General features: G+C 45.1%; 2 protein-coding genes across 2 annotated transcripts; one reads left to right on the top strand and one right to left on the bottom strand.

Annotated features, from left to right (window-relative positions):
• Window positions 1–310: 310 nt before the first annotated feature.
• Window positions 311–24,457, top strand: LOC115322009. Its single transcript, XM_042286819.1, has 2 exons — window positions 311–928; window positions 24,344–24,457. Exons 1-2 carry the CDS (start codon window positions 311–313, stop codon window positions 24,455–24,457), a joined length of 732 nt encoding a protein of 243 aa, XP_042142753.1.
• LOC121833418 lies at window positions 24,370–25,579 on the bottom strand. Its single transcript, XM_042286688.1, has one exon. It carries the CDS (start codon window positions 25,502–25,504, stop codon window positions 25,052–25,054), a length of 453 nt encoding a protein of 150 aa, XP_042142622.1. The 5' UTR covers window positions 25,505–25,579; the 3' UTR covers window positions 24,370–25,051.
• Between the last annotated feature and the right edge of the window lie 2,019 nt (window positions 25,580–27,598).

Here is a 27,598-nt window from a genome sequence, read left to right as displayed (position 1 = left end):
TGTTTTCATAGCCATGATTTCCTAGTTTCTTTGTTTCTGTGTACGCAGCCGACTGCAACAAATGTGACTTGAATTATATTTCTTTTTGTGTATTGAAAGCTTCTTCTTGTGAAATCTGTTATTGGGAACTGAATTTTTGTCTGTGCCTGAAAGTATTTTTGTCTAAGTCATGGCTAATGCAAACACCACAGATTGCATTGTATGTTTTACGTCTGTACCAACTGACGGGGCTTTTATGAAATGCTGCTCCTGTAATCACGTATATCATCTTGATGCCTGCTCCGGCATTTCGGACAGAACTTTCAGATCAATGGGAACCGGGAAACGCGAAAAATGGGTCTGTCGCACGTGCCGATTGCGTGAAAGCAGATTAGGCGTCAGCGAGGAGGCTGCGTCAGCATCGCAAGAAGATACCGTGTCCACGCAACTTGCCGCAATAAGCCAAAAACTTGAGCTTCTTCACACTTTGAAAGCAAACGTGGACCGGCTCTGTGACCTCCCGGCAAAAGTAGACGACCTTTTGTTATTGAAGCCATCTGTTGATGCAATGAAGGTAACGATCTCGAGTCTTCAAGATTCTGTTCGCAAATGTGAATCCATGATGAAGCTTGTTCAGCAGAACGATCAAGAAGTAAAACTACTGCGATCAGAAGTTGGAGCGCTACAAGCCACAGTGTCCAATCAAACTTCTATGATCGAACAACTACAGACAAACCTAAACTCCACTGAACAATACAGTAGGAGGTGCAACATGGAAATTCATGGCATTCCTATCACAGATGACGAAGATGTGAAGGTAGTTATCGAAGACCTTGCCGAGAAACTGAACATCGGTAGACACCATCCTGCCGAAGTGGTGGCTTGCCACCGCCTGCGCTCGAGGCGCGAGGGGGCAGCCCCCATTTTGGTTCAGTTCTCCTCGACGTCTGTAAAAGAAAAGTGGATGAGTGCTCGGAAGAAGTTGGCCACGCTTCCTCGGTCCGTAAGCCAACAAAAAGTATATTTCAATGACAACCTTACACGAGCAAACAAGGACCTCTTCTGGCAGGCGAGAACTAAGGGCAGGGAAAAATCTTACAAATTCGTTTGGGTGAAAAATGCCACAATCTTCGCGAAAAAGGACGAAAACGCATCACTGGTGAGGATCGCTAGCGCTAGAGACTTAGAAAAAATAGTGTAGAAATGGAAGACACAATATTGAGCGCTGATATTCCTTCGTTTCTTGACTCCTTTCCACCTAGTGCTAGCGCACTTACCGTTTTACATGTAAATATCAGAAGTATTAGGAAATACTGGGATGAGTTTCAACTAGTTGTGCATGCACTTGAAAATACTGTCGACGTTTTTGTCTTAACAGAAATAAACGTTCGGGACGTTGGAATTTCGCGCGGTCAGTTTTCTTTTCCCGAATTTGAGGCGTTCTTTCTGACGCGTAGTGCATCTAGGGGAGGAGGGATAGCTGTGTATGTTAAAAAATCTTGGTTAGCAGTGGAGTCGGGGGTATCGTTTAACTATGCAGAGTGTCTATCTTTGAAACTCAGTAAAGGTGATTTTGTTATTTCCTTTTTGGCATTTTATCGACCCCCATCGGAAAATGTTTCTAACTATTTAGATGAACTGAACATGACTCTAGGAAACATGGTGCCTACAGATAAGTTATGTCTTGTAGGGGATCTGAACATTGATATCTTGAAGCCATCGATATCTGTTGTCTGCAATTACTTAAATATTCTTGCAAATCATGGTATTGAAAACCTTATTAACATCCCTACCAGAGAAGAATATATGTCTGGCAACCTCGTTATATCATGCATTGATCATATTAACATTAGAAATTCAGGGGTACCTGTAGACTCCGCCGTTATCGCACAGAAATTAGCGGACCATTATTTCGTGGCCTGTCGAATTAATTTCGCTGTCGCTCCTGAGAAGGTAGAACAACCCAAACAAGTAAACATTGTCGATTCACGTCGTCTTGACAGTCTAATTTCCACTTATGACTGGAGTGCCTTAATCGAGAACAATGATTATCATGGTGCCTACTTAAATCTTTGTGAAATTCTTTTGAACTTTAGAGATCAAAGCACAAAACATGTCACGATAAGAAAAAGGCGGAAAAATCGTCCTTGGCTAACGTCAAATGTTCTTTCTGCAATCAAAGAAAAGGATACTTTATGGGCACGATGTCGCCGTTTCCCTGAAAACCAAGAGCTAAGGTTACAGTACCAAAGCCTTAGAAATCGTGTAAATGCCCTTGTACGTCCTAAGAAGCGCCAACACTTTAATGAAAAGTTTTTCCGCTCCCGACATGACGTCGCAAAAACCTGGTCCCTAGTTAACGAAGTGAAGGGATGCTCGTCTAAATCGTCGATCGATGACACGATTAAAAAAAACTTTGGCGCACATGTGTCATCTATAACTGATAAATTTAATCGCTTCTTTGCTTCAGTCTCGGGTGTAGCGCGCGACGAAACCGTGACCCCGACTAATCTAGAGTGTCCTTCTTTACATTCTGCATTTTTACCGAACCTGACAATCGAAGAGTTACGCTTGATTTTGTTTAGCTTTAAACCCAATAAGGCGCCCGGCTCAGATAATATTCGTCTCTGCGACTTACGACGTAATTTTGAAGCGCTGAGCACAGTTTTGCTATACATCATAAACGGGGTTATAAATTCTAGTATCATTCCCGGTGGCCTGAAAAGTGCCATTGTTCGGCCCCTTTACAAAGGTGGTGCACGTGATAGCGTTGAAAGTTATAGGCCTATCTCGATTTTACCATGTTTAGCATTAGTACTAGAAAAGCATATTTTCAGAACAATGACCGCGTTTCTTGGAAAGTTTAATATGCTATCGCCGTGTCAGTACGGCTTTGTTGCTGGACGTGGAACAGATTCTTTACTCGAAGAACTCGTGGACACTTTGCATGGAACTTTTGAAAATAACAAATATGCCTGTGCCCTCTTTCTTGATGTCTCAAAGGCATTCGACTCCATTAGCCATAAGATACTAATGAAAAAAATATTCGACTATGGTTTCAGGGGACCATTTTTTTCTTTACTCAAAGACTTTTTAACGAACCGCACACAGCAAGTTTCCGTGTGTGATAGCCGGAGTGCCAAAGTGCTTTTGAAAGCTGGTGTACCGCAGGGCTCTGTTTTAGCCCCCCTTTTGTTTAATTTATATGTCAATGGCCTTTCTAAAACTATATCCGGGTGCGAAATATATCAGTACGCTGATGATACGCTGCTAGTATCTAGACATTTAAATCTGAGCAGTGCGACTGTATCATTGCAAGAGAATTCGACCAAAGTTATGGACTGGTTCGAAGCAAATCTTATTAAAATAAATGTTCAGAAAACAAAAATTATGTGTTTCAGTAGTCCGTCGAAACGCAAAAGCCTTGATATTCCTTTTATATTGCACTCGTCGAAATGTACTCACTGCTCCTGTATGCCTCTTCAATATGTAAACACAACAAAGTACTTAGGCATTTTCTTTGATAGCGATTTATCGTGGAATTCACACCTCAGCTACTTAGCCAAAAAGTTAAGGAGTGTATCTTGTATGTTATATACTACAAAAACGTTTTTACCGCTGTCTGTCCGAAAAATGATAGTCAATGCCTTAGCCTACGGCCTGTTACGTTACGGAATTACTATTTATGCGAATTGTTCCATGCTCTGGTATCACAAAATAGATAGCATCTTAAAAAGTCTTTTAAAAAGCGTAGCGTACACCTCTTTTGATCTGCCAAGTGAAGAGTTGTTTTCTTCGTTGTGTCTCCCGCGTTTTTCAGCACTTTATAAAAGATGTGTAATTGGCAAACACTATTGGCACAGCCCTTTCAAAACGCCCCGTGTCCTGCAGCGCAACTTAAGAGAAAGTGAACGATTTTTCATTCCTCGTGTATACACAAAGTATGGAAAACGTATGCGCTCTTTCTATGTCCCTGAACTTTTCAATACATTGTCAGAGTCATTCTTGGAACTCAGGTCAAAGCGTCAGTTGAAAAAACAACTAAAAACAATTTGCTAAATATCCTGCTTCTGAACATGTCCTTTTTGTGCATCTTGTGTTTTTTTTCGTTTTTTTTTTTTGTTTTCACACTTCCCAGTTCTTGAATAGAAGATTTTTTTGTGGTGAAAGAGTGTATTCCGTGGCCATCCGTTCTTAATCCCCTTTAGTGTATTTATTGTGGTGTATGATTACATGTCAGTAATTTTTTTTAAGAGTTATTTATGCATAGTTCTTGGAATTTTTTTTTTAAGTGTTTTGTTTGTTTTTTGTAATCAAGCGTCAGAATTTGATTTTCTTCACGCCGCTGCTGGGTCCAGTCCCACAAGCCTCTTTTGGCTTTCGACGGACCCGCATTCTTGTATGTTGTTATGAAATACGTGAAATAAAAAATTTATTTATTTATTTATTTATTATTTATTTACTTATTATTATTATTATTATTCACTGTTTAACATATGAGTCTGCGTTAGAGCGTGTTGGTTTGCTTAGCTTGCACCGGCGTCGGGAGAACGCGGACTTACTATTTTTGTTTAAAACGCTGCATGGACTCATCAATTCTCCGAGCCTGTTATCTGAACTGTGCCTTAGGGTCCCGCGTGTGCCTACTCGTCTTCTGTCATCTTTTTATGTTTCTAGAACGTTTAGTCCGGTAAACCCAATTGTGAGAATGGCTCAGCGTTTGAATCATTACTCTGAAAAGCTTGATATTTTCAACCCTTGCTACAGGACGTTTGTCCTTTCTATTAAAAACTTGCCCGTGCAGGATGAGCATTGCTGAATTGCTTTGTTATGTCTGAATGTCGTCATCTCCATGTCGTGTTTTCTGGTGGTGCACTTGTTGTCCTTCGGTCTTGTGTTCCGTCTCTACTGTTACTGCCTCGTTTTTATTTCATTGTACTAATTACTCGTGCACTGCCTAGTATTATGCTAAAAATGTATCTTATTTTCTACGGAGATGTGTATAGTGTGTTTTTTTTATTTGTTTTTTTTTGTTGTTTTTTTATCCACCAGTGTACCAGCACCAAGACCTCAGGGTTGTTCCTGGGCACTGTATAATAAAGATTGATTGATTGATTGATTGATTGATTGATTGATTGATTGATTATTAATCTCGCTTTCCTAACTGGTTTTCCAGTGAGCTAGAAACACTACTGAAAAGAAAACACTTCTTTCACAGGAAGTTTAAAAAAAGTGGCCTTTTAAAGTGGGAGGTAGAATTCAAGAACTGCAGAAAGCAATATAAGACGGTCCTAGATCGCGACCGCCAGGCTCACCGTTGCTCAGTGGAATCAGATCTTGTCAATAATCGGAAGAAATTCCGGAGGTACATTAATTCACGTTCTGGGAGGCATATCGAGTCAAAGATTGTCCTGGATAATCACGAGAGCGATTGGAAGTCTGTGTCTGAGTTATTTGCTGAGCATTTTAGGTCCGTCTACAGGGATAGTCGGCAGCGTTCTGCACCTGGGCTGCCTCACTTAGATGGGTTTGGTGACTTGTTAAATTGCATTAATGTCGATGAGGAGTGCGTACGATCCTGTATTAAGAAAATAAGAGCAACCTTATCAGTAGGGCCCGACGGCATTTCCTCTGCGATTCTCCAGACTTATCACGACATATTCACGCCGGTACTGTGCTCTATATTTAACAACTCGTTAAGGTTGGGAACCTTTCCTGAACGTGGAAAGTCGCTGCTGTTGTTCCAGTCTTAAAGTCGGGCTACAAAGGTGATATTTGTGTCTATAGAACTATTTCTCTTCTCTCTTCATTTTCTAAGCTCTTTGAAATGGTAGTCCATCAATCCCTGTCTTTCAAATTTCGAAACTTAGCAATGCCCAATCAGCATAGTTTTATGAGCGGCAGATCAACTACTACCAATCTAGTTAGCGTTATGTCTGCCGCATCTCGTGTGGTATGTAACAGAGGTCGGTTAGACGTTGTTTACTTTGACTTAAGTAAGGCTTTTGACGTAGTCAATCACATTATTCTTTTATCCAAACTTTCCTCCTATGGAGTATGTGGCTCAGTACATGACTGGTTAAAGAGCTACCTGGCAGAGAGAGAGGCGTATGTCCGGGTCAACAACATGAACTTTTTGTTACACAAGACTCGCTCTGGCGTTCCACAGGGATCTGTTTTAGGACCCCTCCTGTTCACAATTTTCGTAAATGACGTCTCCTTTGCTGTTTTAAATTCTTCATTCCTGCAATATGCTCACGATATAAAAATTTATCGAGAAATAGTTACTGGACATGATTGTGCTAAGCTCCAGGAAGATGCGTGTTCTCTCTACCGATGGTGCTCTGAAAACGACCTTTTCTTGAACCCGTCCAAAACCAAGGTCATGAGACTCTCTAGGAAAACTCACATTATCTCTTTTGCATATAATATTCAAGGAGAGACTTTGTCTCGAGTAAGTGTAATGAAAGATCTCGGAGTCATGGTTGATTCTGGGTTGCGTTTCTCTGATCACGTTGGTAGGCTGGTTAACTCGTCATTGCGAATGCTGGGTGTTGCCTCTCGCTTAACCAGGGAGTTCGACAACCCGACTGCATTTATCACGTTATACACCAACTCATGTTTGGATGGATGGATGGATGGATGAATGCGGCTGAGCCCTTTGGATCGGGCGGTAGCTTATGCCACCTAGCCATTTTGTTTTACCATTTAAGCTTAAAATATTTAAATGTGAAATCTATATTGACTCCGCACTGCAAAGAAAGTGGGGCTATAAAACCCCCTTGCCATCAGTTAATAAGAAAATACCTGCCACCATTCACTTAATCTTTGCTTGGTAATCTCTACCGTTTAGAAATCCACTATCCCTTCGCTGTCTCTAAAACCCAATGACTTCATTAAATCCATGTTGTCTTCGGTAGGCATAGGGTGAAGACCTTTACAGTGGTGTATCAAGTGCTCAGCCGTCTCGTCCTCCCCTCCACAAGCAGTGCACACTGTATCTATTTCCTGGTACCTCACTCTGTATGTTCTGGTTCGCAGAACACCCGTCCTCGCCTCAAACAACAATGAGCTTCCCCTAGAACTGTCATAAATGCTTTCTTTGGCAATAACTGTTTTGTTGACGGAATGCAGACAAAGAGCCGTCTTTGTCTGCATTCCGTCTAGCCACCGATCTCTTTCTGTGGCCTTAACTTTCTTCTTAACTGAGACCTGCTCTTCCGTATCTCCACTATAGCGTAGAAACTTTCCTCTTAATTTCCTAGTGCGCTGTTTCCACTTTGTGTCTATACTCCTCATGTATAAATAGCTGAAAACCTTTCGTGCCCATTGGTCCCCATCCATTTGCCTCAACCGATCCTCAAATTCAATCTTGCTCACCGCTTCCCAGCTCTCAAAAGACACCCATCCCATGTCTCCTTGTACTCCCCGGTTTGGCGTTTTGCAATGTGCCCCCAAAGTCAGCCTACCTACTACGCGCTGTTTTATTTCTAGTCTTGCATGCACTTCGGATTTCATGCATAGCACTGCGTTTCCAAAAGTCAAGCCAGGGACCATGACCCCTTTCCAAATCTCGCTCACCACCTCACACCTGTTCTAATTCCAAAGTGCTCTATTTTTCATTACAGCTGCATTTCTGTTGCCCTTACCTATTATATACTTTTATTTATATATATATTTACAAACAAACCGCAGCGCCCCTAGCGGAAGCCTCCGGCGCCGCGCATGCGCGAGGGGGGTGTGGGCAAGAAGCTCGACGTCGCCCATAAACAAACCATTGGAATGCGATGTTGTCGGCGTCGGTGTGAGTCCCCTTGCCCTTTTTCACGTTCGAGTTGTTAATTCTGCGTCTTCCTGGCGATGTCTGACTACTTGCGCGGCATTAGCGAAATCACCGAGGCTCGTTACACCACAAAATTTCGCGTGAATAATCTGACATCTGGCGATTCATTCCGCGTGGACGCCGCAGCAGTGTTGGACAAAATACTCGATAAAAGTATTTCAGTTGCTAAATACCTGCGTCATAAAGTATTTAAAATACTGCTCGAGTTACTTTCACTGCAAAGTATCTTGAGTAGAGTACACATACTTAGAAATGTATTTCAATTACTTTTGAAGATATTTGCGCATTGCTTAATTTGTATCGACGTCATTGACAACAAAAATTATGCAGCTACCCAAATCTGGGTTACTAATGGTTTATTAGCACGTAACAACACAAAACGGAAAATAAAGTATCGTAGGGCTTATTTATGCAGTCCGACTATAAAGAACAAAATATTGTCACGAATGATAAATGGTGAGGCGGCGAATAACTGAAGAAACTAAACGTTTAATGCAGCGAACTTGTTCCCAAAACAAAAGAGAGAAGGGCTAGCAACGCAGGCGTCGATGGCGGCGAACCAGCAGGATCGACCGCTGGGGCGAGACTGACTCCGGACCGCCACTCGAAGCACCTTTTGTACCCGCGTGTGTTTCTGGAACATTCGGCGTAGAAAGGTCGGCGCGTCGAACATTCGTAATTCGATCAGACGACAAAATTCTCGAACTTACCAGAATGTCAAGTTGAAGAAATAAATAAATAGAAGTCCGCTTGCTGGTATCGAACCCGGAGCCTCCGCGCGAAAGCCAAGCACGGTAACCATTCGGCCACGCGCTCGCTGGGCAGCGCACGTGGCCCACGTGGCAATATCACTGATAGATGTTAAGAAACATTTATGGGACAACAAGAAAGAGGTCGCTTTAACAATTGGGGAGGAGATCAGACCGTGGCGCCCCAAGCGGTTAACTTTAGAACTAGATGGATGGCGACAACAAGTACAATGGCTCAGCGCTCGGCTGACTTAACCGAACGCGGCGTCAGCGTTTGGCTGGAGTTCATGTTCTCCGGTGAGGGGGAGGAGGAGGGGCTCTTTTGTTACCACTCCGGCCTGCATGAACAATGCAGCATGCACCCTGCCCAGCTCAGCACAAAAGCCCAAGTGGGTCAAGTTCGCATCCTCTGACGACTGCTTTCCGGGGAGATCTGGCACTTAACGTCACTTCACTAATTGTTGGTATTTCTTTATTACACTATGCCCCGCGCTCTATTAAAAAAGATGACACGAACATGCCCACAAGGCCTGTGGGCATGTGCACAGGCCTGGTGTTGGGCAAACGCCGAGGTGTGGGGGTGACAAACGGGTCAGAGCGCTTCGCCAATAGTGACATCGCTGAATATCACATCCTGCGGCGCACCTTAGACGCATCGTTTAACTACACTCCATATCCCCTATACGGGGAGTTCACTATAAACGAACTTGGGACACGGATATGAGTGAATGGATAACAAAGAGAACCCACATAATAGCCACGGCAGTGGTCTCACCTTCTTCAAGTAGGTTGCGTTCAGAAAAGCACTCAACGTTGGGGGACACTTTGTTGGTATAGACCGACACGCGGGATTGACGTCACGGAGCTGCGGCGGCGCTGCGATCGCGCCGGAGCCGGGGGGTGTGGGCAAAAGCGCGCACGTTTCGCATGGGCGTCATAGCATTTCAGCATGCCGCGAAGCTGTGTTGCCGTTAATTGCGCCAAAATGTACAAGAAAAGCAGCAGACTGAGTTTCCACAAGTTCCCGGCAGACTCTGAAAGGCATAGAAGGTGGATAATATCTGTGAATCGAAAAGTATGGTCGCCTCGCCCGAACGACCGTTTGTGCGGCAAACACTTTTTCTTGAAGGCAAGTGCGGCTTCCATTTCAATCTCCGTTCCGAGGCTTGCTTATGTGCAGGAAACCCGTTGTCTGATCGAGACCACCCGGATTTTGTTCCCATGGTGTTCGCGCACAAAGCACCGACCAAGCGCTCGTCGGAGGCTCGTTACGCCCGTGCTACCCAGCAGAAGGGGAACGGCGACAGAACGGCAGTGTTGTGGGCGTTACCGAAAAAAAGTAACGAAATACGTTACTCGTTACTTGCAAATAAAAGGTACGTGTTACTGAGCTACGTTACCTAAAAATAAAAGGAACGCGTTACCGCTACCGATAAAAAGTAACGCACGTTACTTCTGATTCTGCGTTACTTTTTTAAATTATGATTTAACACATTTTACGGTTTTGACAATACAGGTAATATATCAAGAAACATTATGTTCATACAGAAACTGAACATAATTACTTTATCTCTTTTTACGGTTTCACCTAAATACTTACGAGAAAAAACGCACAGAAAACCATGGTTTGACGCCTAAAACACGTAAAAAGTTGAAGTGTAATTTCTTTAAGACTTAGGAAGTAGTAACGGGTAACGTAACTACGTTACTTGAAATAGTAACACAAGTACGTTACCCGTTACTGTGTCGAAAACGTAACGAGTGGGTTACTACGTTACTGAAAAAAGTAACGCGTTACCAACAACGCCGTTACTTGTAACCTGTTACCGCCAAGACTGCAGAACGGACAAAGCGTTACTGCTTGTCATGCCTTGTGGTCATGAGGGCATGGAAAATATCACACCTTGACTTGAAGACGCTGTGTGTATTTAATCAAGTAATGAATACACACACTTCCGCGGACCCACAGGCAGCTGATCCCGCCGGCAGTGCGGAAACCAACTCGAAGTAATCGTAGACCTCGAGAGACGTGTACGCCTGCAACGTGTCGGCCGTGAACTGGCTTGGCGAAAAAACTAAATAAACGACGACGTGAGCCATCGACGTCGGTGGCAGCAACTTTACGTCGGAAGTCCAGCAGCTCTTGTTTATACGGCGTACGGATCCTCGTAGTCAACGCCGTCCAAGCACCGTTTGTTTCTATACCGCTGCCGTTCAGGCTCGGGCAACGAGCTCAAATAGTCGGGCATAGCATACGACATACGTTGTGAGGAAATAAGACGCACAAATAAAGATACAAGCGTCCCTACAACGCCAACAACGAGCGCACGCCATAGAGCGCAATGGCGAAAACACGGAGAGCCGGACTGCTTTTGCCCACATAGCTACCGCGCATGCGCGGCCTTCCGGCCGTGTTGGTAAACAGAGCCGCTCCGCGTGTTGGTCTATATTGAGAGGTCACCCAGCTCCTAGTTTCTTTCCTGTACTGTTCTCTGCTTATCAATGTTCGCTTACAGATTGTGCTCACGAGAGCAATAATGCCGGACTGACAACACAAAGAAAAAAGAAATATACAAATATACAAAAAGCAAAACAAAAATGTCTACTTTTTTGTGTGTGTCCACTTCTCATTTTCTTCTATTCGTTATTTCTTGACACTTAAGTTCGCATTGTCCTCGTCTGTCGTTTCCCGGTCTGCTTGCGCATCAGGGTGGCATCTTTACTTCTGTAAAACCACACCTTTGGTTTGAGGATTTTTTGGGGGGGGGAAACTTTATAGAAACAAAAGGCGCCTTTGGGAAGGCGAGCGGAGAACCTTCATTGTACGAACTTTGGGCTGAAATATGAGTCACAGTCGGCAAAAAAGCGATATTTCCACGAGCTCAGTTAAAGTCACCGTAGCTAATCTGAGCTAGCAACAGGATTCGGTTGCTCGAAAGAATGTTCACGTTTGCCCGTGCCACTCCCACCCCACTTCATACCGAAAAACTCGAAAAATGGCGGAATGTCAAAAATGTATTTAAGATAATGAGTACAAGATAGTCGGAATTGTAATTAAAATAGAGTATTAAATACTCTCCATCAAAGGTATTTGCAAGATACCAAGATACTCCAAAAAGTATTTAAGATACAGTATCTTGAGTAGAGTATTTGATATAGGCACAAGTCTGCGCCGCAGTATGTACGCTACACTCTTAAGAAAAACGAGTCCAAAGGGAGTCGCTGCTTCCATGACTCCCTTTGACACTTCACGACTCTCTTAGAGAGTCAATGATTCGTGTGACTCTGTTTTGACTCTTCCCCTTCTCAACGGAAGTCACAGGTCAGCAGGATTTGCCCTACCGAAAAAAAAAAAGTATGAATGCTGCTTCGCGGTGTCCAGCCGGCAACCCAAGCCCCGTCGTTTCCCTATGTCTCCAGAAAGGGAGTTCGATACCATCTAGTTCAGAGCTTTGTCGACAACATTATTTTTTTCAATAATAATTGTGAAAAAAAAAATTAAAAAGGAAAAGAAAAAAATTATGCACTAAGTTTCGTTGACATTCATTTTTCTCAAGAATAATTGTCAAAAAAAAAAACATATATGTTCATTTCTTGCACCGAACCTGGGTTCGCTCCGTATGAGGCGGGCATCTTTCCACATAGCTACACCTGCGAGTACTCGTTTTGAGAATTCGTTTTATACGAGATTCAACAAGTTTCGCCTCGTGCATATTATTCGATACCGAATCCTGCCTCTGCATTTTACATATTTCTAGAACTGTCGTGGGGTGCGTCTCTGGGAGTGAGTGAAGGTACAGCAGCTTATTTAAGACTATACTCCGTTTCATACATAACATGCAACGCAGTCAAAGCTAGCGCACCGGTTTGCATCGCCGACCGTGTCTACGTTCACCCCACAAAGAAGGTAGGCGCTTAAATATGATTGCAGGGCCCCTTTAACAAAATGGTATGGGCATCCCTTTCCGGAGGTACATGGGGGACAGCGGGGCTTGGTATGAGACAGAGGGGCTGGACGCTGCGAGGCGTCATGTGCAACGGGGCCAAGTAGGTTAATAGTTCTGTAATTAGCAGCCGCATACTGTTGCCGCGAGGTGGCATGAATGTATCCGGGGGGTTGGTTAACGAGCTCTCCAGGGATACATGTGCTGTTCTACTTTCTTTCGGACGGCACTTGTAAGCGCGGGTGGAGTGCCGTCGGACGACCCTGTACACAGCCAAAAAAACAACAGAAAACGAGGTGTTTCGAACAACTTTCTTGAAGAAATCATGAACTGATTTTTCAACTACTTCCTCGTCAGCTTTCCTCCTCAGTACATAAGCAAAGTGAGAAACCATGTGGTCGTATTTCACTGAAACCCAAAGTTCTGCCAGCAGTCTGAGACCCGGCATGGACAAAGCCCTACATAAATTTCACACTTCACATTTTTGCTAGCCCTGACAACCATAAAGGGAGCGACGGGACAAGCGATGGCGACCCTTTTTGCTATCGCTGAGCCGCACGACGAGGCACACTGCATGAAAGCGACAGGAGCAAGTGACTAATGTGATGAGCGACGTTTTCTAGTAATTCAAAAACCGAGCAGCGTTACAAGCGACAGTGAGAAATCTCCGTCGCTGTTGCCGATGCTCGTCTCGTTGCTCACTAAATCGCTTACATGCGGTCCAGCCTTAATTGTCTGAAAGCGAGAGACCCGTGCCACGAGTGAGTGCCGTGCTGCCACTCACTTCCAAGTGCCTCTCATTTCAGGGCTACTTCGCCATTTGCTTCCAAGTCCCGCACGGGCCTCCTGCTCAGGCGCTTTGATCCCACATACCAAACTAGCACAAACTCGTCAATGGGCTTTAGGCGGGGTTAGCCATTCGGTGTGTTTGCCGCACCATTCTTTTTGGTGCCTCGACAGTTCACAGTCACTTCACAGTAACAAGTTGGGACGCCATGATGACATCGGCACTTGTGCCTGCTTGTCTTATTCACTAGAGGTTTGAAGACCAACTGCAGACTTTCGACAGCATGACACTTTCGGTTTTGTAACATCATTGTTGCTTCCTTAGGACAACTCTTAATAATGGGAGGTACAGGATGGCAATTGCACCAGTGGGGAATACGTCCACGCACTATGACTGTACTAAAACTTGCTTGAGCACCTGTTTATTTATGATTATCTTTACACTTGCAACGTTCCCTACCAGAAGAAAAATTTTACTGGGCCATAGGCAAGGCCAAGTTCGAGTCGCGCTGCTGATACTGTTGTCCCGGTGCCTCTACAAGGGCGAGGACCTGGTCAATAGGAGTGTAACAGGCCGACCTTCCAGGCGTGACAAAGTATGGCGCCGTGGGAAGGAAGCCCATTACACCTGCCAAAGTGGATGCAATTGCAGGTGCGTGCCTTGCTGCATGTCCGCCTTCCCGGCTCTAAACTATGTAGCAATTGGCAGGTTGAGCATCGTGCATTATATAGGTTTTATAGACCATATTCGAAATAGCTCTTGGGTATCATCATCATGCCGCTCGGAGCCGACATGTGGTGGGTTTTGCTATCTTGAATGTGCAAATGCCACTATACCTCGTCTCGCCTCAGCATGAACTAACTGCGAAAGCTGTGCAAGCGCAAGCGGGTAGCCTTTGCTGGAGGATGGAACCGCATTATGTGCGCGTCCACAGGTTTCCGAAGTCAACGGCAGAAGCTTCCGAGGGTGTCCCAAGCATGCACTAGCAACTTCGGGAGGATACATGGGCACTGCTATCTTGGAAGCACTTTCCAAGATTAAAGAAAATGAACACAGTCGGTAAAAACTTGCGTCTTAAGGCCCGTTCACACTCTTGCAACCGAGTACGACCGAGAAAGACGAGATCTGTTAAAGCTTCTTAAAAGTTCTTAGGACGAGGGTACACAGTGCTATTCTGGCGCCATCTATGCGGTGACTCTGGAACTGCATTTTACAGGAGCGAAGGCTTCGCGGGATTTCCGCGGTCAAATGTGTGTAATACCTGTAAGAAAGGCTTGTTTATAACGTTGACAAAAGTTTTTCGAGCCAAGAAAGAAAGGATAATGCGCAAGAGAAATAGTAAATATGCTGGACCGCCAAGCTTACACTGCTACCCAATAGATGCCGCAAGTGTGTCCTCTCGTTGTAAGAGGTTTTAAGGAACCTTTAAAGAGGTCGCAAGAGTGTGAACGGGCCTTTGGAGAACCATGCAGTGAACGGAAAACTTAACAGTTCATGCGTTCTTGGCATTTCATCAGGTTGTCAGCAGGCCTCTTCACGATGCATAATATGTGCATTACTTTGGTATTTGTTGATTTTTCTGGAAACAGGTGCCACCAGGTACGGGCATAGACAATGGTAATTATATTCGCGCATCTGTACAACTTTTTTTTGTTATTTTATTTTAAAGCTTGCAATTTAGTTTTGAAAGAACTTCGTGGTTCCCATGGCGAAGTTGCAAACATTATATTGGTGCGCTCAAAACCAGTCCAAGGTCAGAACTAATGCCAAGGCATCTAAAAAAAATAATGTGACCAGAAACAATGTCATTTATTATGTTGTCAAGCTAGGCCTCGCAAATGTTAGCCAAATCGGGTCCACTAATACCCACCCATGTAGGAGGGTGTCTTCAGTGCCCATGCTTGTTGTTTAATTAGACCTTGAGCATAAATCCTTACTGCGGACGACTTGCATTACGAATGAGTTTTCTAGTTAGCGGTGGTGTTCCTGTTAACAAACCTTTGTATTAGGAGGTTAGAAAATAAGAGTGAAGAAGTGAACTTTGGTCTTTAATGGCAAGTAGGTTCATATGGAATCATTTTCGCTTCAGTGGAGGCTCAAGTATGCACGACACTGAAGGGACTTTCCTTTCAGTCGACGGAGACAAGGGTACCACAAGAGCCAGCGAGGGAAAGAGAACGGGACCTCTTGGTGTCAACGCCTTGCCGCCTGCGTGGCTGTGCCCCGAACCGTGCAGTTTTGGCCGAGGTAAACAATTGGGCCATTTCAAAGTTTTGCGGATAAAAAAAACATGACTCACTTGCATGCCTTGTTGTAAACAATCCAATGCAGCACTGAAATTTGTGAGTTGCAGATAATGGTCACAGGTAGGATAGATAACCTCTACATTCTCAGAGTTCTGTGGACAAAGGGGCTGCCCAAAGATTACACGGCAGGATGGCGCCCCGCCACAGAGCACCAGTGTATGTCGTACCATAGCCTCCTTTATACTGACAAAACCTGGCAGATTGCCACGAGAAGCGGTCGCCGAAATGGAAAAGGTGGAGTGGCAAACAACGGAGAAGTCTCGCCGCAGCGGACGCGAAACACGAAAAAAGTATGTTTTGGGTACTCGCCACTGCAAAAGTCCAGGTTCCCCGAGGAATGGCTCTTTAATGCTCTGTGTTACCAAATCCTCACGCTCCAAATCTGTGACCAGGCACTCTATGACTCCGTCGTCGAACTGGCAGGCTTTGTGAGTATAAAGGTGCTATGGTCATACTCTAATCCATTTTACTCCTTTTTTTTCAGTGGGAGAGCATCTTTTTGCTTGCATTCTTAAAAAAGAGGGTTAGACTGCTATGATTAAATTGGTGAAGACAACCACTAACAAGCTTTGTTTGCTGTCAGGGCCTACGCTATTCTTATCGATGCCGATCTTCGCAAAAGAAAACAAGATAGGGGAAGAGACAATAGCGGGGGAAAGCCGTGCCGTTTGCGTGGTCGATGTAACTACTCACGCTAAAGATAAATCACATTTAACTATGGTTGTTTAAGATAAATCTGTTTGAAAGGGTGTCTTCGCTATGCCAATCTGTAAACATATTTTTTTAAAACTGGAGACCAAGTGAGGTAAGTATCATCTGCTGTCTTCTCAACTGGTTATTTCAATATTTTATTAGGAGTACTTGGCCATGACTTAAAACAAAGCAAACACCAGATTTGGGCTCATGTTGGAAGGCGGTTCTTTGCTGCCAAACTTCAGAAACATTTATCTAAGCAATGATAAACAAATTACTATTAGTTTTAGTGTCCCGCCATTTCTGCATGCAAAAGATGCCTATATCGGTACAGCACACGAAAAGTTATAGGATACTTTGTAATGCAGAGATGCATTATTTTGTTACTCAGATGGAAAATTGTGATGATTACTACCTTGTAGTAGGCCTTGTACATGAAGCGCTCCCTCACATGCACACAGATGTTAAAGCAAGCTTTAAGCCCTCTCTAATTTCTATCGTGGCTTGCTTTCGTTACGACTAAAAAGGGAGCACAATAAGACGGGGACGAGAAAGGAAGAAACAAGCGCTCATTACTATCTAGTTTATTCAGAAAAAAAGTCTTCCCTCCCTTCCCTGTCCCTGTCTTAATGTACTCTTTTTTTCATTGCAGCCACAAAGCAGCTTGCGCAGCAAAGCATTTTATAATGTTTTCTTTGACTGTACTAGACAATCTCAGTAGATAAGCCCCAGTCTTGCCTATCACCTAGCTTATGCAGGGTGCTGCAGAACAGGTTCAGCTAGACTTGGTACCCTCCCCTCTTTCCTTAGTAGGGACCGTGCCCCTTGTGCTTCAGGTGCTCTCAGTGCACTTACTGATTTATTACTTACGTTCCCTTTGAGCCTTAAATTGATATTCTTTTTAAAAAAAAAGTAGACAATAGCAGCAGCAGCCTCCCCCGCCCCTCCACTCTCTATCTCTCTCCATGGGAATATTTTAGGTTCCTCCTGATGGCTAAAATAATTTTGAATGCAATAGTCTGCATTTTTATGCTGTTCATCTGTAACCTGATACGTCATCAGGGTGTCTACCGACCTGAAATTTTCAGGGAAATCGTCAAAAAGTTGGGTTCATCGGGGAAAATGACCACTGAAAGTGGAACGGCGATACGGAACAAAGCTTGGCGGTTGCGCATGGGCACGACTATGCTGAATAACGTTCCCGAATTATGAACCTTCGACCCAGAAGTGGTCAGAAAGTTTTTATCAAAATAGTCAGAGGAAATTCTAGAAAAGTCAAGGAATTTGAAATCAGTAATTTGGTAGACACCCTGATGCAATGGTTCCACCGTACGAAACACTTCACAATCAAGTGAGAATTGGGGAAAACGAAATATAGAAAGGCAGCAAGGGGCGTCTACCTCACTTGCCTTCATTCTGCTGCATGGACTTTCCATCTATGACACTGTGGGCACTTAACATGTCCTCGACAATTTTACTTTGCTCACCTACAACTTCTTCTGACTTCCAGAACTTATTTCTTATCATTGGCTTTTTTTCCCCAGCACCCAGTAAAGACTTTCGGGAACACGGCGTTACTTTTCACTGGAAAGCACCCATGGACATCTGAAAGCATGTGCCTTGTCTGCGAGGACCTATGAATCGACGTCCTGGACTTTTCAGCAAGAATCTTTCGGGTATTAGCCATGTACTGGCATAGAAAGGTCAGTATATGGGGGGGAATCGACGAAGCACACTTTTTGTGCTTGAGCACCTCATGGGTAAAAAAATACAACGATTTCAGTAAAAGCTGTGAAAGTTGTGACAGCACTCGGAGCACATTCCTAGAAAAAGGAAAAAGAATTACCAATGACGGTTACTGTTTTAATGTTTTCCATATGTATTTGGTGAATATTCCAGCTATAATAAAAAGGTACGTGTGTTCCATTGTGTATCCAAACTTCTGTTAGATTTCTTTTTTTTTGTGCATCTGTTGATGTGAGGATCCAAACCATAAATGAAGAAACTGCAAAAAGAAAAACAAAGCTTTGAATAAATAGCAAGTAGGCAAACAAAGCTTTTAGGAAACTTGTTGTCATTTTTTTTATTCTATTTAATCCTCAACACCAAGCAGGCAAAGCAAGCCTTCACAAAACTTCTCATTGTAATTTATTTTCGTTCTTGTCTAATAGTTATACCAGTTTTATGTATTAGTATTATTTCTTGTGATGTTATTTTTTTAGTTATTGTGATAAAACCCCTGTGATAAGCCGAAGCAGGCTTTTGAGCCAATATGTATCACATTAGTTTCTAATAAAGTAATTGTTTTAAATACTTGTGGTTTGTTTTGCAGTACCTGCATGGTAGGACTCATGAAGTTGCATTTGCACAAATGGCAGTGATATGAGCTGAGACAAAACAGCTATCTTTATTGTTAAATTTGAAGATTCCTGCAATGTATTACCACCCACCTGTCCACTCAAAGCAGGCATGAAGCAACAGAACATGCTCGTTCACACCAGCTCTTGGCAATAGTCTAGACATGGGATAAAGAAGGTATACAACCTATTGTAAATGATAAGTATAATCAAACTAATAGAAAGTTAAGCTGCCGATTAAAAAAACTTTGAATTTTTTTTTCTTTTTTTGTGCAAATTCCACTGTAACAACACAATGCTGTCCTAAAAGCTTCGGTTGTGTTTCATGATAACTTTTACACCAGCATTCAGTTCAGCATCGTTAAGACCATCATCGTTCATTTTTTCATGTTTCATTACAGGAAATTGTAAGATATAAGTTCTGCATTTCAACGTTTACACTTGCAGACAATTGATGTTACCGCTTCTTTTAGGTGGAATCGCAGTTTCCATTTCAACTTTTATACTTTCACACAGTTGATGTTTCTAGCCTTGTTTTAGGGAAATTCAAGTTGAACCTCGCAGGTGGCAAGAAGTCTCCTAACGATCACAATGCCTCCCTTTGTTCAACAAACTGATACTTGAATAGGGCTGCTATACTCCAGACAAAGTGAGAGTCAGCACTGACTATCTTTCGGAGAGTCCCTCATACACTCCCATGACTCTTTTGCAACAGGAGTCGGGGGACTCTTCATAAAAGGAGGGTCCTCACAACTCTTGTTACAGGGTAACGGGGATTACCAGGAAGGAGTCGTGTGACTCTTTTTCTCCGTTGGATAAGACTCGTTAAAGAGTCGCAGTTGACTATGTCACCTGGAGTCGCCCATACACTACCATGACTCCAGTGTGATGAGAGTCGCAGGACTCTTTTTTAAATAAGAGTCAAGTGACTCTACAAACTGGAGTCGTGGAGGAGTCAAATCTGCGGCGCGCCAATACCCCCCAAAGAAAGTCACAGCGACTCTTTTTTTTTTAAGAGTGTAGAGCCTGATTCGCATGATGCGATTTCGCTCGAAATTTTCAGTCGCGACGCCTCTCGGGCTGCAAAAGCGTGAACCGTAGCTGAGATGTTCCACGTCGATACTGAAAATCGCAAGCAGAATCGGACCAAGTGAAATATAGATAACAAGTCGGTGATAGTCGCTGGTAACAATGATCAACAACTCCTTGTATCTACTGTTTACATCGAGCCTGCTTACCAGCCTTCAAATTTAAGTCTTTTGAGGCCTACACTAACTTCTTATCGCAAGTATACCAGGCCAACATTTCGTCTACGGGCCGGCGTCGTCTAAGAGAGCAGACGCCAAGCAGAAACGTTTGAAACAGCAGACAACAGTTCGAACGATCAGGTGGCCGTTTGAACTTGAAGACGCACCGAACGTAGTCCGCAGTTGGTCCGCACAACTTGACAGTTTTCTGGCCTTCTTCTTGGAACAAAACAAACAAATCTGATGACCACAAGTATCCGTGAATTCAACCCAAAGTGCTTCCCGCCTAAGCGACGGCGTCTGCTTTTCCCTTTTCACGGCACATATCCAGATTCTCGGACGAACCGAGCACGTGAAAACTGACCTCCAAACCTTTTTTGACGCTTTTGGTATGGCCCCAGTCGCGGCGTTTTGACGAGAAGGCAGGTTTTTGTCTGGTTCCTTTCAAACAACGCAGGAATACACGTCTGGCATGGAAACTTCTGCCCACAGCCCCAGATCGGAAGTGCGACTGACGCGCTACCACCGCGCCGTGACGTCACAGAGTTGAGTTCGTGTATACTGGTCGCTATCCAGGTCGCAGTTAGAATATGCCTCAGTTGTTTGGAATGGAATTTCTAAAAGTCACTCCTTGGAAATCGAACGTGTGCAAAAAATGTTTGTTTCTATCTTTAAACATCGGGGCATAAAGGAGGATGTTCACTGTTTAACATATAAGTCTGCGTTAAAGCGTGTTGGTTTGCTTAGCTTGCACCGGCGTCGGGAGAACGCGGACTTACTCTTTGTTTAAAACGCTGCATGAACTCATCAATTCTCCGAGCCTGTTATCTGAACTGTGTCTTAGGGTCCCACATGTGCCTACTCGTCTTCTGTCATCTTTTTATGTTTCTATATGTTTCTAGAACGTTTAGTCCGGTAAACCCAATGGTGAGAATGGCACAGCGTTTGAATCATTACTCTGAAAAAAATTATATTGTCACGAATTAAGGCGACGAGAAGTTGAAAATTAAACTGAAGATAAAGGTTTAATGGGCGAACTTGTGCCAACAAAATATGTAACGAAAGAGCGTAGAGGGAGCAGAAAAGCAGGCGGCGACTCGGCGGCGAAACAGAAAGCACCAGCGTGACTGACTCCACAAGGTCGCGGGTAGCTGCTTATCTACCGTGCGTCACTATCTCGAAAGTTCGGCAAAGAAGGCTCGAGCGTCGCACGCTCGGGCCGAGGATGAACTGGCACTTTCGAGAATAACAAAGCAGAGGAAAAGTTACGTCTGGTGCGAGAATGAACGGGAATCTTCTAGAAGACCGTGACGAAGCGTTGCTTTCTCGGCTCTGCGGGCGGCAATATTTTCCACCCTTGCTACAGGACGTTTGTCCTTTCTATTAAAAACTTGCCCGTGCAGGATAAGCGTTGCTGAATGGCTCTGTTATGTCTGAATTTCGTCATCTCCATGGCGTGCTTTCTGGTGGTGCACTTGTTGTCCTACGGGCTTGTGTTCCGCGTCTACTATCACTGCCTCATTTTTAGATTTATTCTGCTAATTACTCCAGTACTGCCTTGTATCATGCTTCGAAATGTATCTCCTTTTCTGCAGAGATGTGTATAATGTATTTTTATCTACCAGTGTACCAGCACCAAGACCTCAGGTTTGGTCCTGGGCACTCTATAATAAAAATTTGATTGATTGATTGATTGATTGATTGATTGTTTCTGTTGCTGTTGTTGTTGTTGCTACAGCGCTCAACGTCAGCGGTGTGTCTGTAGCGGTGAGTTAGCGCTGAGCTGTATCTGCGAAGACGACTTCAGCACATTCATTTACATTTACGTAAACATTCACACAGAAAAAAAAAACTCGTTATATATATTTTAAGTTTGAGGCGTAAAGGATGTAAACGTTATGAAGTAAACAAAGGTTTATATTATTTGGACACCATATCAGTAGAACTATCACAAAACTAATAATGATAATACTTTATCTTTTTCATATACCCGAAGATGAGGGAAAATAATGATTTGTACCGGTAAGACTGTAGATTAGCTTTATTCGGCCTGGCCTGCGCAGGATGTCAAAATACAGAAACGCATTCAAAAGTTTATAGCATCCTCGATCATCCGCACCGGTGCGCACCGGGGCACTGAGGTTCGCCCCTTCATCTTCCATCAAGTGCACCGGTGCGCACCGTACGTCCTCGATCAACGAAGCGCACCCTCCCGGTGCGGCTTTTCGTTGCCCCAACGTGCACCAAGAAAATCGGCGGTGCGCCGTGGGGCAGTCCCATCAGGCATTGCGGCCAGGAGCAGGAATCGAAAAGATGGCGGCAGTAGCAGACGCGCAGACTATCGAGATTGCGATCTTGCAAAAACGAACACGCCTCGCAGCTGCACTAGATGATTTCCTCGGGTCTTCTGACGGCGAGACGACGAGCTTCCCACCATCGCCGCGATTGCTAGCGATTGCTTTGGTGGCAAGGAACGCCCGAAAAGCACGAACTTCGTGGAAAGCGGCGCGAGGCGTTTCGATGACAGCGAGGTACGGCTATTATCTGGTGTTTCGTTTTCTTGAACTAATAATGATGGCCAACATATACATGTGGAATTGTCACCCGCTTCGTGACCCCATCGACAATCACGTCCACGATGTTTATTTCTGTGGGACCGTCAAATCCGCGAGTAAAAAAATAAAAGAAATTGACAGCAGACGGGCACCGTGCGCTGACCAACGCAAAATAAACGAACAAAGCGCGAAGTGACGCAAGGTGGAGCTCGCCGCGGTGCACCGGCGCGGCGCAGTTTGTCCTCGATGTTGCACCGACATCGCGCTGCACGACCGAGGAGCGCTGTGCACTGTGCTGGTTTCAGTGCGATTCCGGTGCGGGTTGATCGAAGATGCTATTATAAAAACTTGCTCCGCTGCTTCGGGCGCTCTTCGTAATTCAAACATACTTTCGTCACTGCAGAAATAGCCCCTCTTCCTGTAGCCCCATCTTGTGAAGTAAAACCGAACAACGAAGCTTATTTTTCTTTTTTCCTTATTTTAAACACGCGGCCAGCCATAAGGCCAAAGCAGGCAGGTATACACAAAGACGCGGCCCTGACGTCACGGCCGCTGCGGTGGCGCTGCTATTGGCAGGGCGCATATCCAGACACTATCTGGGCACTGCGCAGGAGCAGTGCCCACACCTCGTGCGGGAACTGCGCGTTTGACCACGCCTCGTGTGTTTGGAAACAGCGCGTTGACCGAGCAGACACGCTTGCGCTATTTACAGCATTCGTTGACGGACACTTTCATTCGTTCATGCATTTAATGAAAGAGAGTTCATAGAAGTGTCCGTCTGTGAATGCGATGAGGCATAATGGGTTTACTGTCCTTTCTTTAGTTGCACTATCACAGTTTGCAAACGTATCAGATTCGTAAATATTTCCGAAGTAACGATTACGCAGAAGGGGACAAAAATAGTTTCATCCGAGTCAGCATTGCCTCGGTACTTATCGGTCGAAAAGTTTGCGGCGAACTTCGATGCAGACAGCTTGTGCATCGATAGCGATTGGATATGAATCCGGCAGCCTTACTTGGTACCCGTTCTATCTTGCAAACGTTTGGGTGATGAAAAGGGTAGAACCCGTTCAATGCACCCGTTTAGATGAGTACACCCTAATACTTCGGAACGAAAAACAGACTGCTGAAATGCACTTCACAAATATTTGACGAAAACTGGATACACGCTAGATTCAGTCAGCGATTTTTCCTACTTCTTTCTTAACGGCTGAAATGGTGGTGGCACTACGGTGAGGGCTTGACGGATCGAGCACACTTTAAATAACTTTAAGATGTCAGTTCCGCTTGCTCCGACACTAATTTAGCACAAAGGTGGGGCTGGGTGGTGCATTTTTAGTTGTTTTGTTTAAAAATAAAAAAATGCGTGTATCATTCAAAAATTAAACTGAAACGCAAGAAGTTGTATAGCTCAGTATGCAGTTCAGCAAATAGTGTGCCAGTGTTGAAAAACAAGCGTTGTTGTGAACGTTTATTTTGCGTAAATAACTAAGTGGACGAAGAAAACAATTCCGACTTCCCTGTTTCGCGCAATAAAACGGCTCTAATGGTCCACTTTTTCACTCTCCACAAAGGTCGAATTGCATAAGACGATTTTACTTTCCATTAGTAAATTTTAACTCCACCTAGATTTTTAATAGTAAAAAAATGCATCACGCAGTCGCTTTTTTTTTTTTTTTTTTTTTTTGCTAAAGTACTGTCGCGAGCATAGAAAACCGATTTTCGAGGTTAATTTAAAATGTGTCCCATTCGTTGGGCCCACGCTCTATAATTGAAATATGTTAAAGTTCACAATATGAGCAGTCACGTGCACGCAGACGAGAAGAGAAATCAAAAAACAATCTGCAACCGCCTTTTTTTGACAAAAAAAAAAAGCATTTCAGAAGAAGTTCAAAGACAAAAAGCAGCATACCAGGAAAACAAAACATTTATTGCTTTTGATGCAGGAACACCTCCTCGTTATGTACACCATAAATACGTATTTACATTGGCAGTGAAATATTATGAAGTTGGATCACGATGAAGGCCGCACGACCACGATAGGTAGAAAAAGAGACTGCCCGGAGAGGTCAGTCACGTCAGATAGCACCATTCAGCATCGCCTAACAAACTCCCCCGAATAGTTTACCCGTGGAAACTGAGAAAGCCAGTTCTTCACGTTTCAGTATGGAACCTGAAGAGCGTCTCCGACTGGTGTGTTTGTTTCGTGTCGTGCCCAGCCTGTACATCGAAAATGGTCCCGAAGTGGCATCAAATGACCTCATAAAAGCCGCCACGTCATGTTCTCGGACGTCGCGATACTGGTGGTTGGCGTTAGAAGCCCCGGAGTGAACATCCCAACTCCTCCCGCCTGCTGAAGCCTCCGTGGACACTCGGGCTGAAGAGTGACCTGCTGCAGAAAAGGCGTCTGCCTCGTCCACCGTGCACCACTGCTGTAAGGCCACCACGAGAGCGGCCGGCGACAGCGCGACGCTTCTACGATTTCATCAGACGCAATCTGTTTCCAGATTCTTCTGCAGAGCGATAGACTGTTTAGGACACGGTAAACATGCAGAAGACGTAGACGCGCTTCAGGAACCAGAGTTCCAGGCTTACATCACAACAATGGCCACGGGCGGCACCTGGAAACTGGGCACGATCGGGGCGCAGTACGCTCCGCGGTTCGTAGTCACTCGGACAGGTGGTCGAGGCCGCGGCGGAGCTTCCTTCCTGACGGGGACGGTCATGTAGTCTGGCTGAGCCTTGAGGACCATGATCTCGTAGGAGAACTCTCTGGGCATGGCGTAGCGGATGACCGGGGGGCCGAAGTAGCAGCTCTTGGCGGTCGACGGGTGCACGAGCACGTGGCACAGCACGAAGAGCGCGAAGAAGGGAACGGGCAGAAAGCCCGGATGCACGGCGGCGGTCAGGTACGTGCCCAGCACGGCTAGGCTGACCGAGACGGAGGCACCAAGCAGGGTGTAGGCCTTGTGACGGGCGCTGGCCCAGCCGGACGACGACGACGACGACGACGAGCCGGAACGAACTGCGTCGGGGTGCTGCATCTGCGTGGTTAAGATGGGGAACGAAGCGAGCGGGAACGTGTCACTCAATAAACCCCTTCCGCAAGTCACGCGTTGATTACTAGATGCTCGGAAAAGCTGCACAATGGCGGAACAACTGACATCGTGAAACGTGCGAGTCATTCTATAGGATAGCGAAAGTTGGATCACACCCAACGCTGGGATGCAACGAGCCAATGAAGCAGCTTCCAAAGTGTAGCGTCACTGCGCCGATCACCTTTTTCTGCGGGTGTGTTTTTGCCTTTTCATCCGACCAAACGCGTAAAGTGTGCCGTGACTTTACGGTTTTAGTCCGCCATTGTGCTGGGATTCCACAGCTGCCAACAGGGGGCGGTGTTTCAAAAGAAGTCTTCTTTCGAAAGACGAGACGGCTGAGCATTGGATACTCTACTGTAAAATGGTTTCACCCTCTGCCTACCGAAGGCAACATAGATTTAATAAAGTCATTAGGTTTTAGAGACAGCAAAGGAAAAGTAGATTTCAAGACAGTTGAGATTACCAAGCAAAGATTAAGTGAATGGTGGCAGAAAGCGAGATAAAACTAGGTATTTTCTTATTAACTAATGGCAAGGGGGTTTTATAGCCTCACTTTCTTTTCAGTGCGGAGTAAACATAGTTTTCGCATTTAAATATTCTAAACTTAAATCGTAAAACAAAATGGCTAGGTGGCGTAAGCTACCGCCCGATCCAAAAGGTTCAGCCGGATTCATCCATCTATAGACCAACACGCGTCCCTGGCGTCACGCAGCTGCGGTGGCGCTGTCGACGGCACTGCGCATGCGCAGAAGCTTCCGTTCACTCGAATTCGGTTTCTGCGCATGCGCAGTGCCCACACCTGGTGTGGGCAAACGCGGGCTTGTTTGTAAACAGCGTGTCGATCTATACGAGAACCGACACATGATTGGAAACTACAGAAGGCGTGTGTCGGAGCCCGCGGGCAGCTCCCAATGAAAGTCCCGCTGGCTGTTTCGCCTTAGCTGAACAGTGTGCCCAGGTTATCGTCCGCGAAGTCGGTTCATTTTATCTCCAAGGCGTCCGGCTTATTGAGTCAGACCAGAAAAAAAAAATATTTACAACGGTTGGCGTTGCAAGCCGTTGGCGAGTCCTATTCCTGTGACGTTGAATGCGGTAAAGGACTTATTGCTTGTGCATAAAAACACAGCACGAAGAACTGACAAACGCGGTGACATCAAGTTGAAATCGCGTTTGTGATGACATACGGGACGACGAGGACATCAACGCTCGCTCTGCGAAGCGAGTGACGGCAGATGAACGAGCAAGGACTAACCTCGAGGGAGTTCAGCCTTTGCTTCCCTGGAACAACGCAGCAGTGCCTGCGTGGGGTCGACCTCTCCGAAGGTTCTAGCGGCCGCGTCGCCCGGCGCCAGACTGTGGCCCGCCTACCCGCTCCTCTGGCGATACGACGCCAGTTCAAACTAGAGCTCCCGAAGTCAAGAAGGGATCGAGATTGGCCAGCGGGGTGCCCCGAAGCGGGTAGCGCCGGCCGGCATCTGGATGCGCTGTCAATAAGGGCCTTAGCTGTCAAGTTTGGCTAGCGCCTCTGGCGAGCAAAATCGGATGTATCTCGGTCGCGTTTCAATTGTGCGTGATTGCGCTTTTTGACGTTACTCGCGAACGCTAAGCTGGCAGAATTTCATTGGTCGATTTAACTCTGTGAAAAATAACAAGAACAAAAATGCTAAAAAAAAGCATTCAAATTGTACTTTACTTTCGTTTATTTTAATATTTTTATACGCCCTGTTATCGTGCCTAGATATGCTGACACGACACATGGTTGTAAACGACCGTGGCTCGTGCAAGATCGAACAGTGCAGTTCCGCTTTACGGCTTGTTCAAACATTTGCAACGGTTGCGTCCACAACGGCCGAACCAACACAAACGACCAAAACTCCGGGCCAACCGCGGTTCACGATTTCTTCGCGAAGCTACCTTCTGCATCGCTCACCCCGTCGTGTACGCCGAACGCTCGCCCCGGTGACTTTGTCGTTTCGGCTGTTGGGAACGCAACCGACACAAATGTGCGAATCAGCTTTTCTGCTCGATTTAAGCATTATC

Source organism: Ixodes scapularis, unplaced genomic scaffold (assembly GCF_016920785.2).
Source record: "Ixodes scapularis isolate PalLabHiFi unplaced genomic scaffold, ASM1692078v2 PGA_scaffold8__174_contigs__length_109621045, whole genome shotgun sequence".
Lineage (NCBI taxonomy): Eukaryota > Metazoa > Arthropoda > Arachnida > Ixodida > Ixodidae > Ixodes > Ixodes scapularis.
The sequence above is the reverse complement of the archived record's forward strand: the minus strand, read 5'-3'. Positions and strand labels throughout refer to the sequence as shown.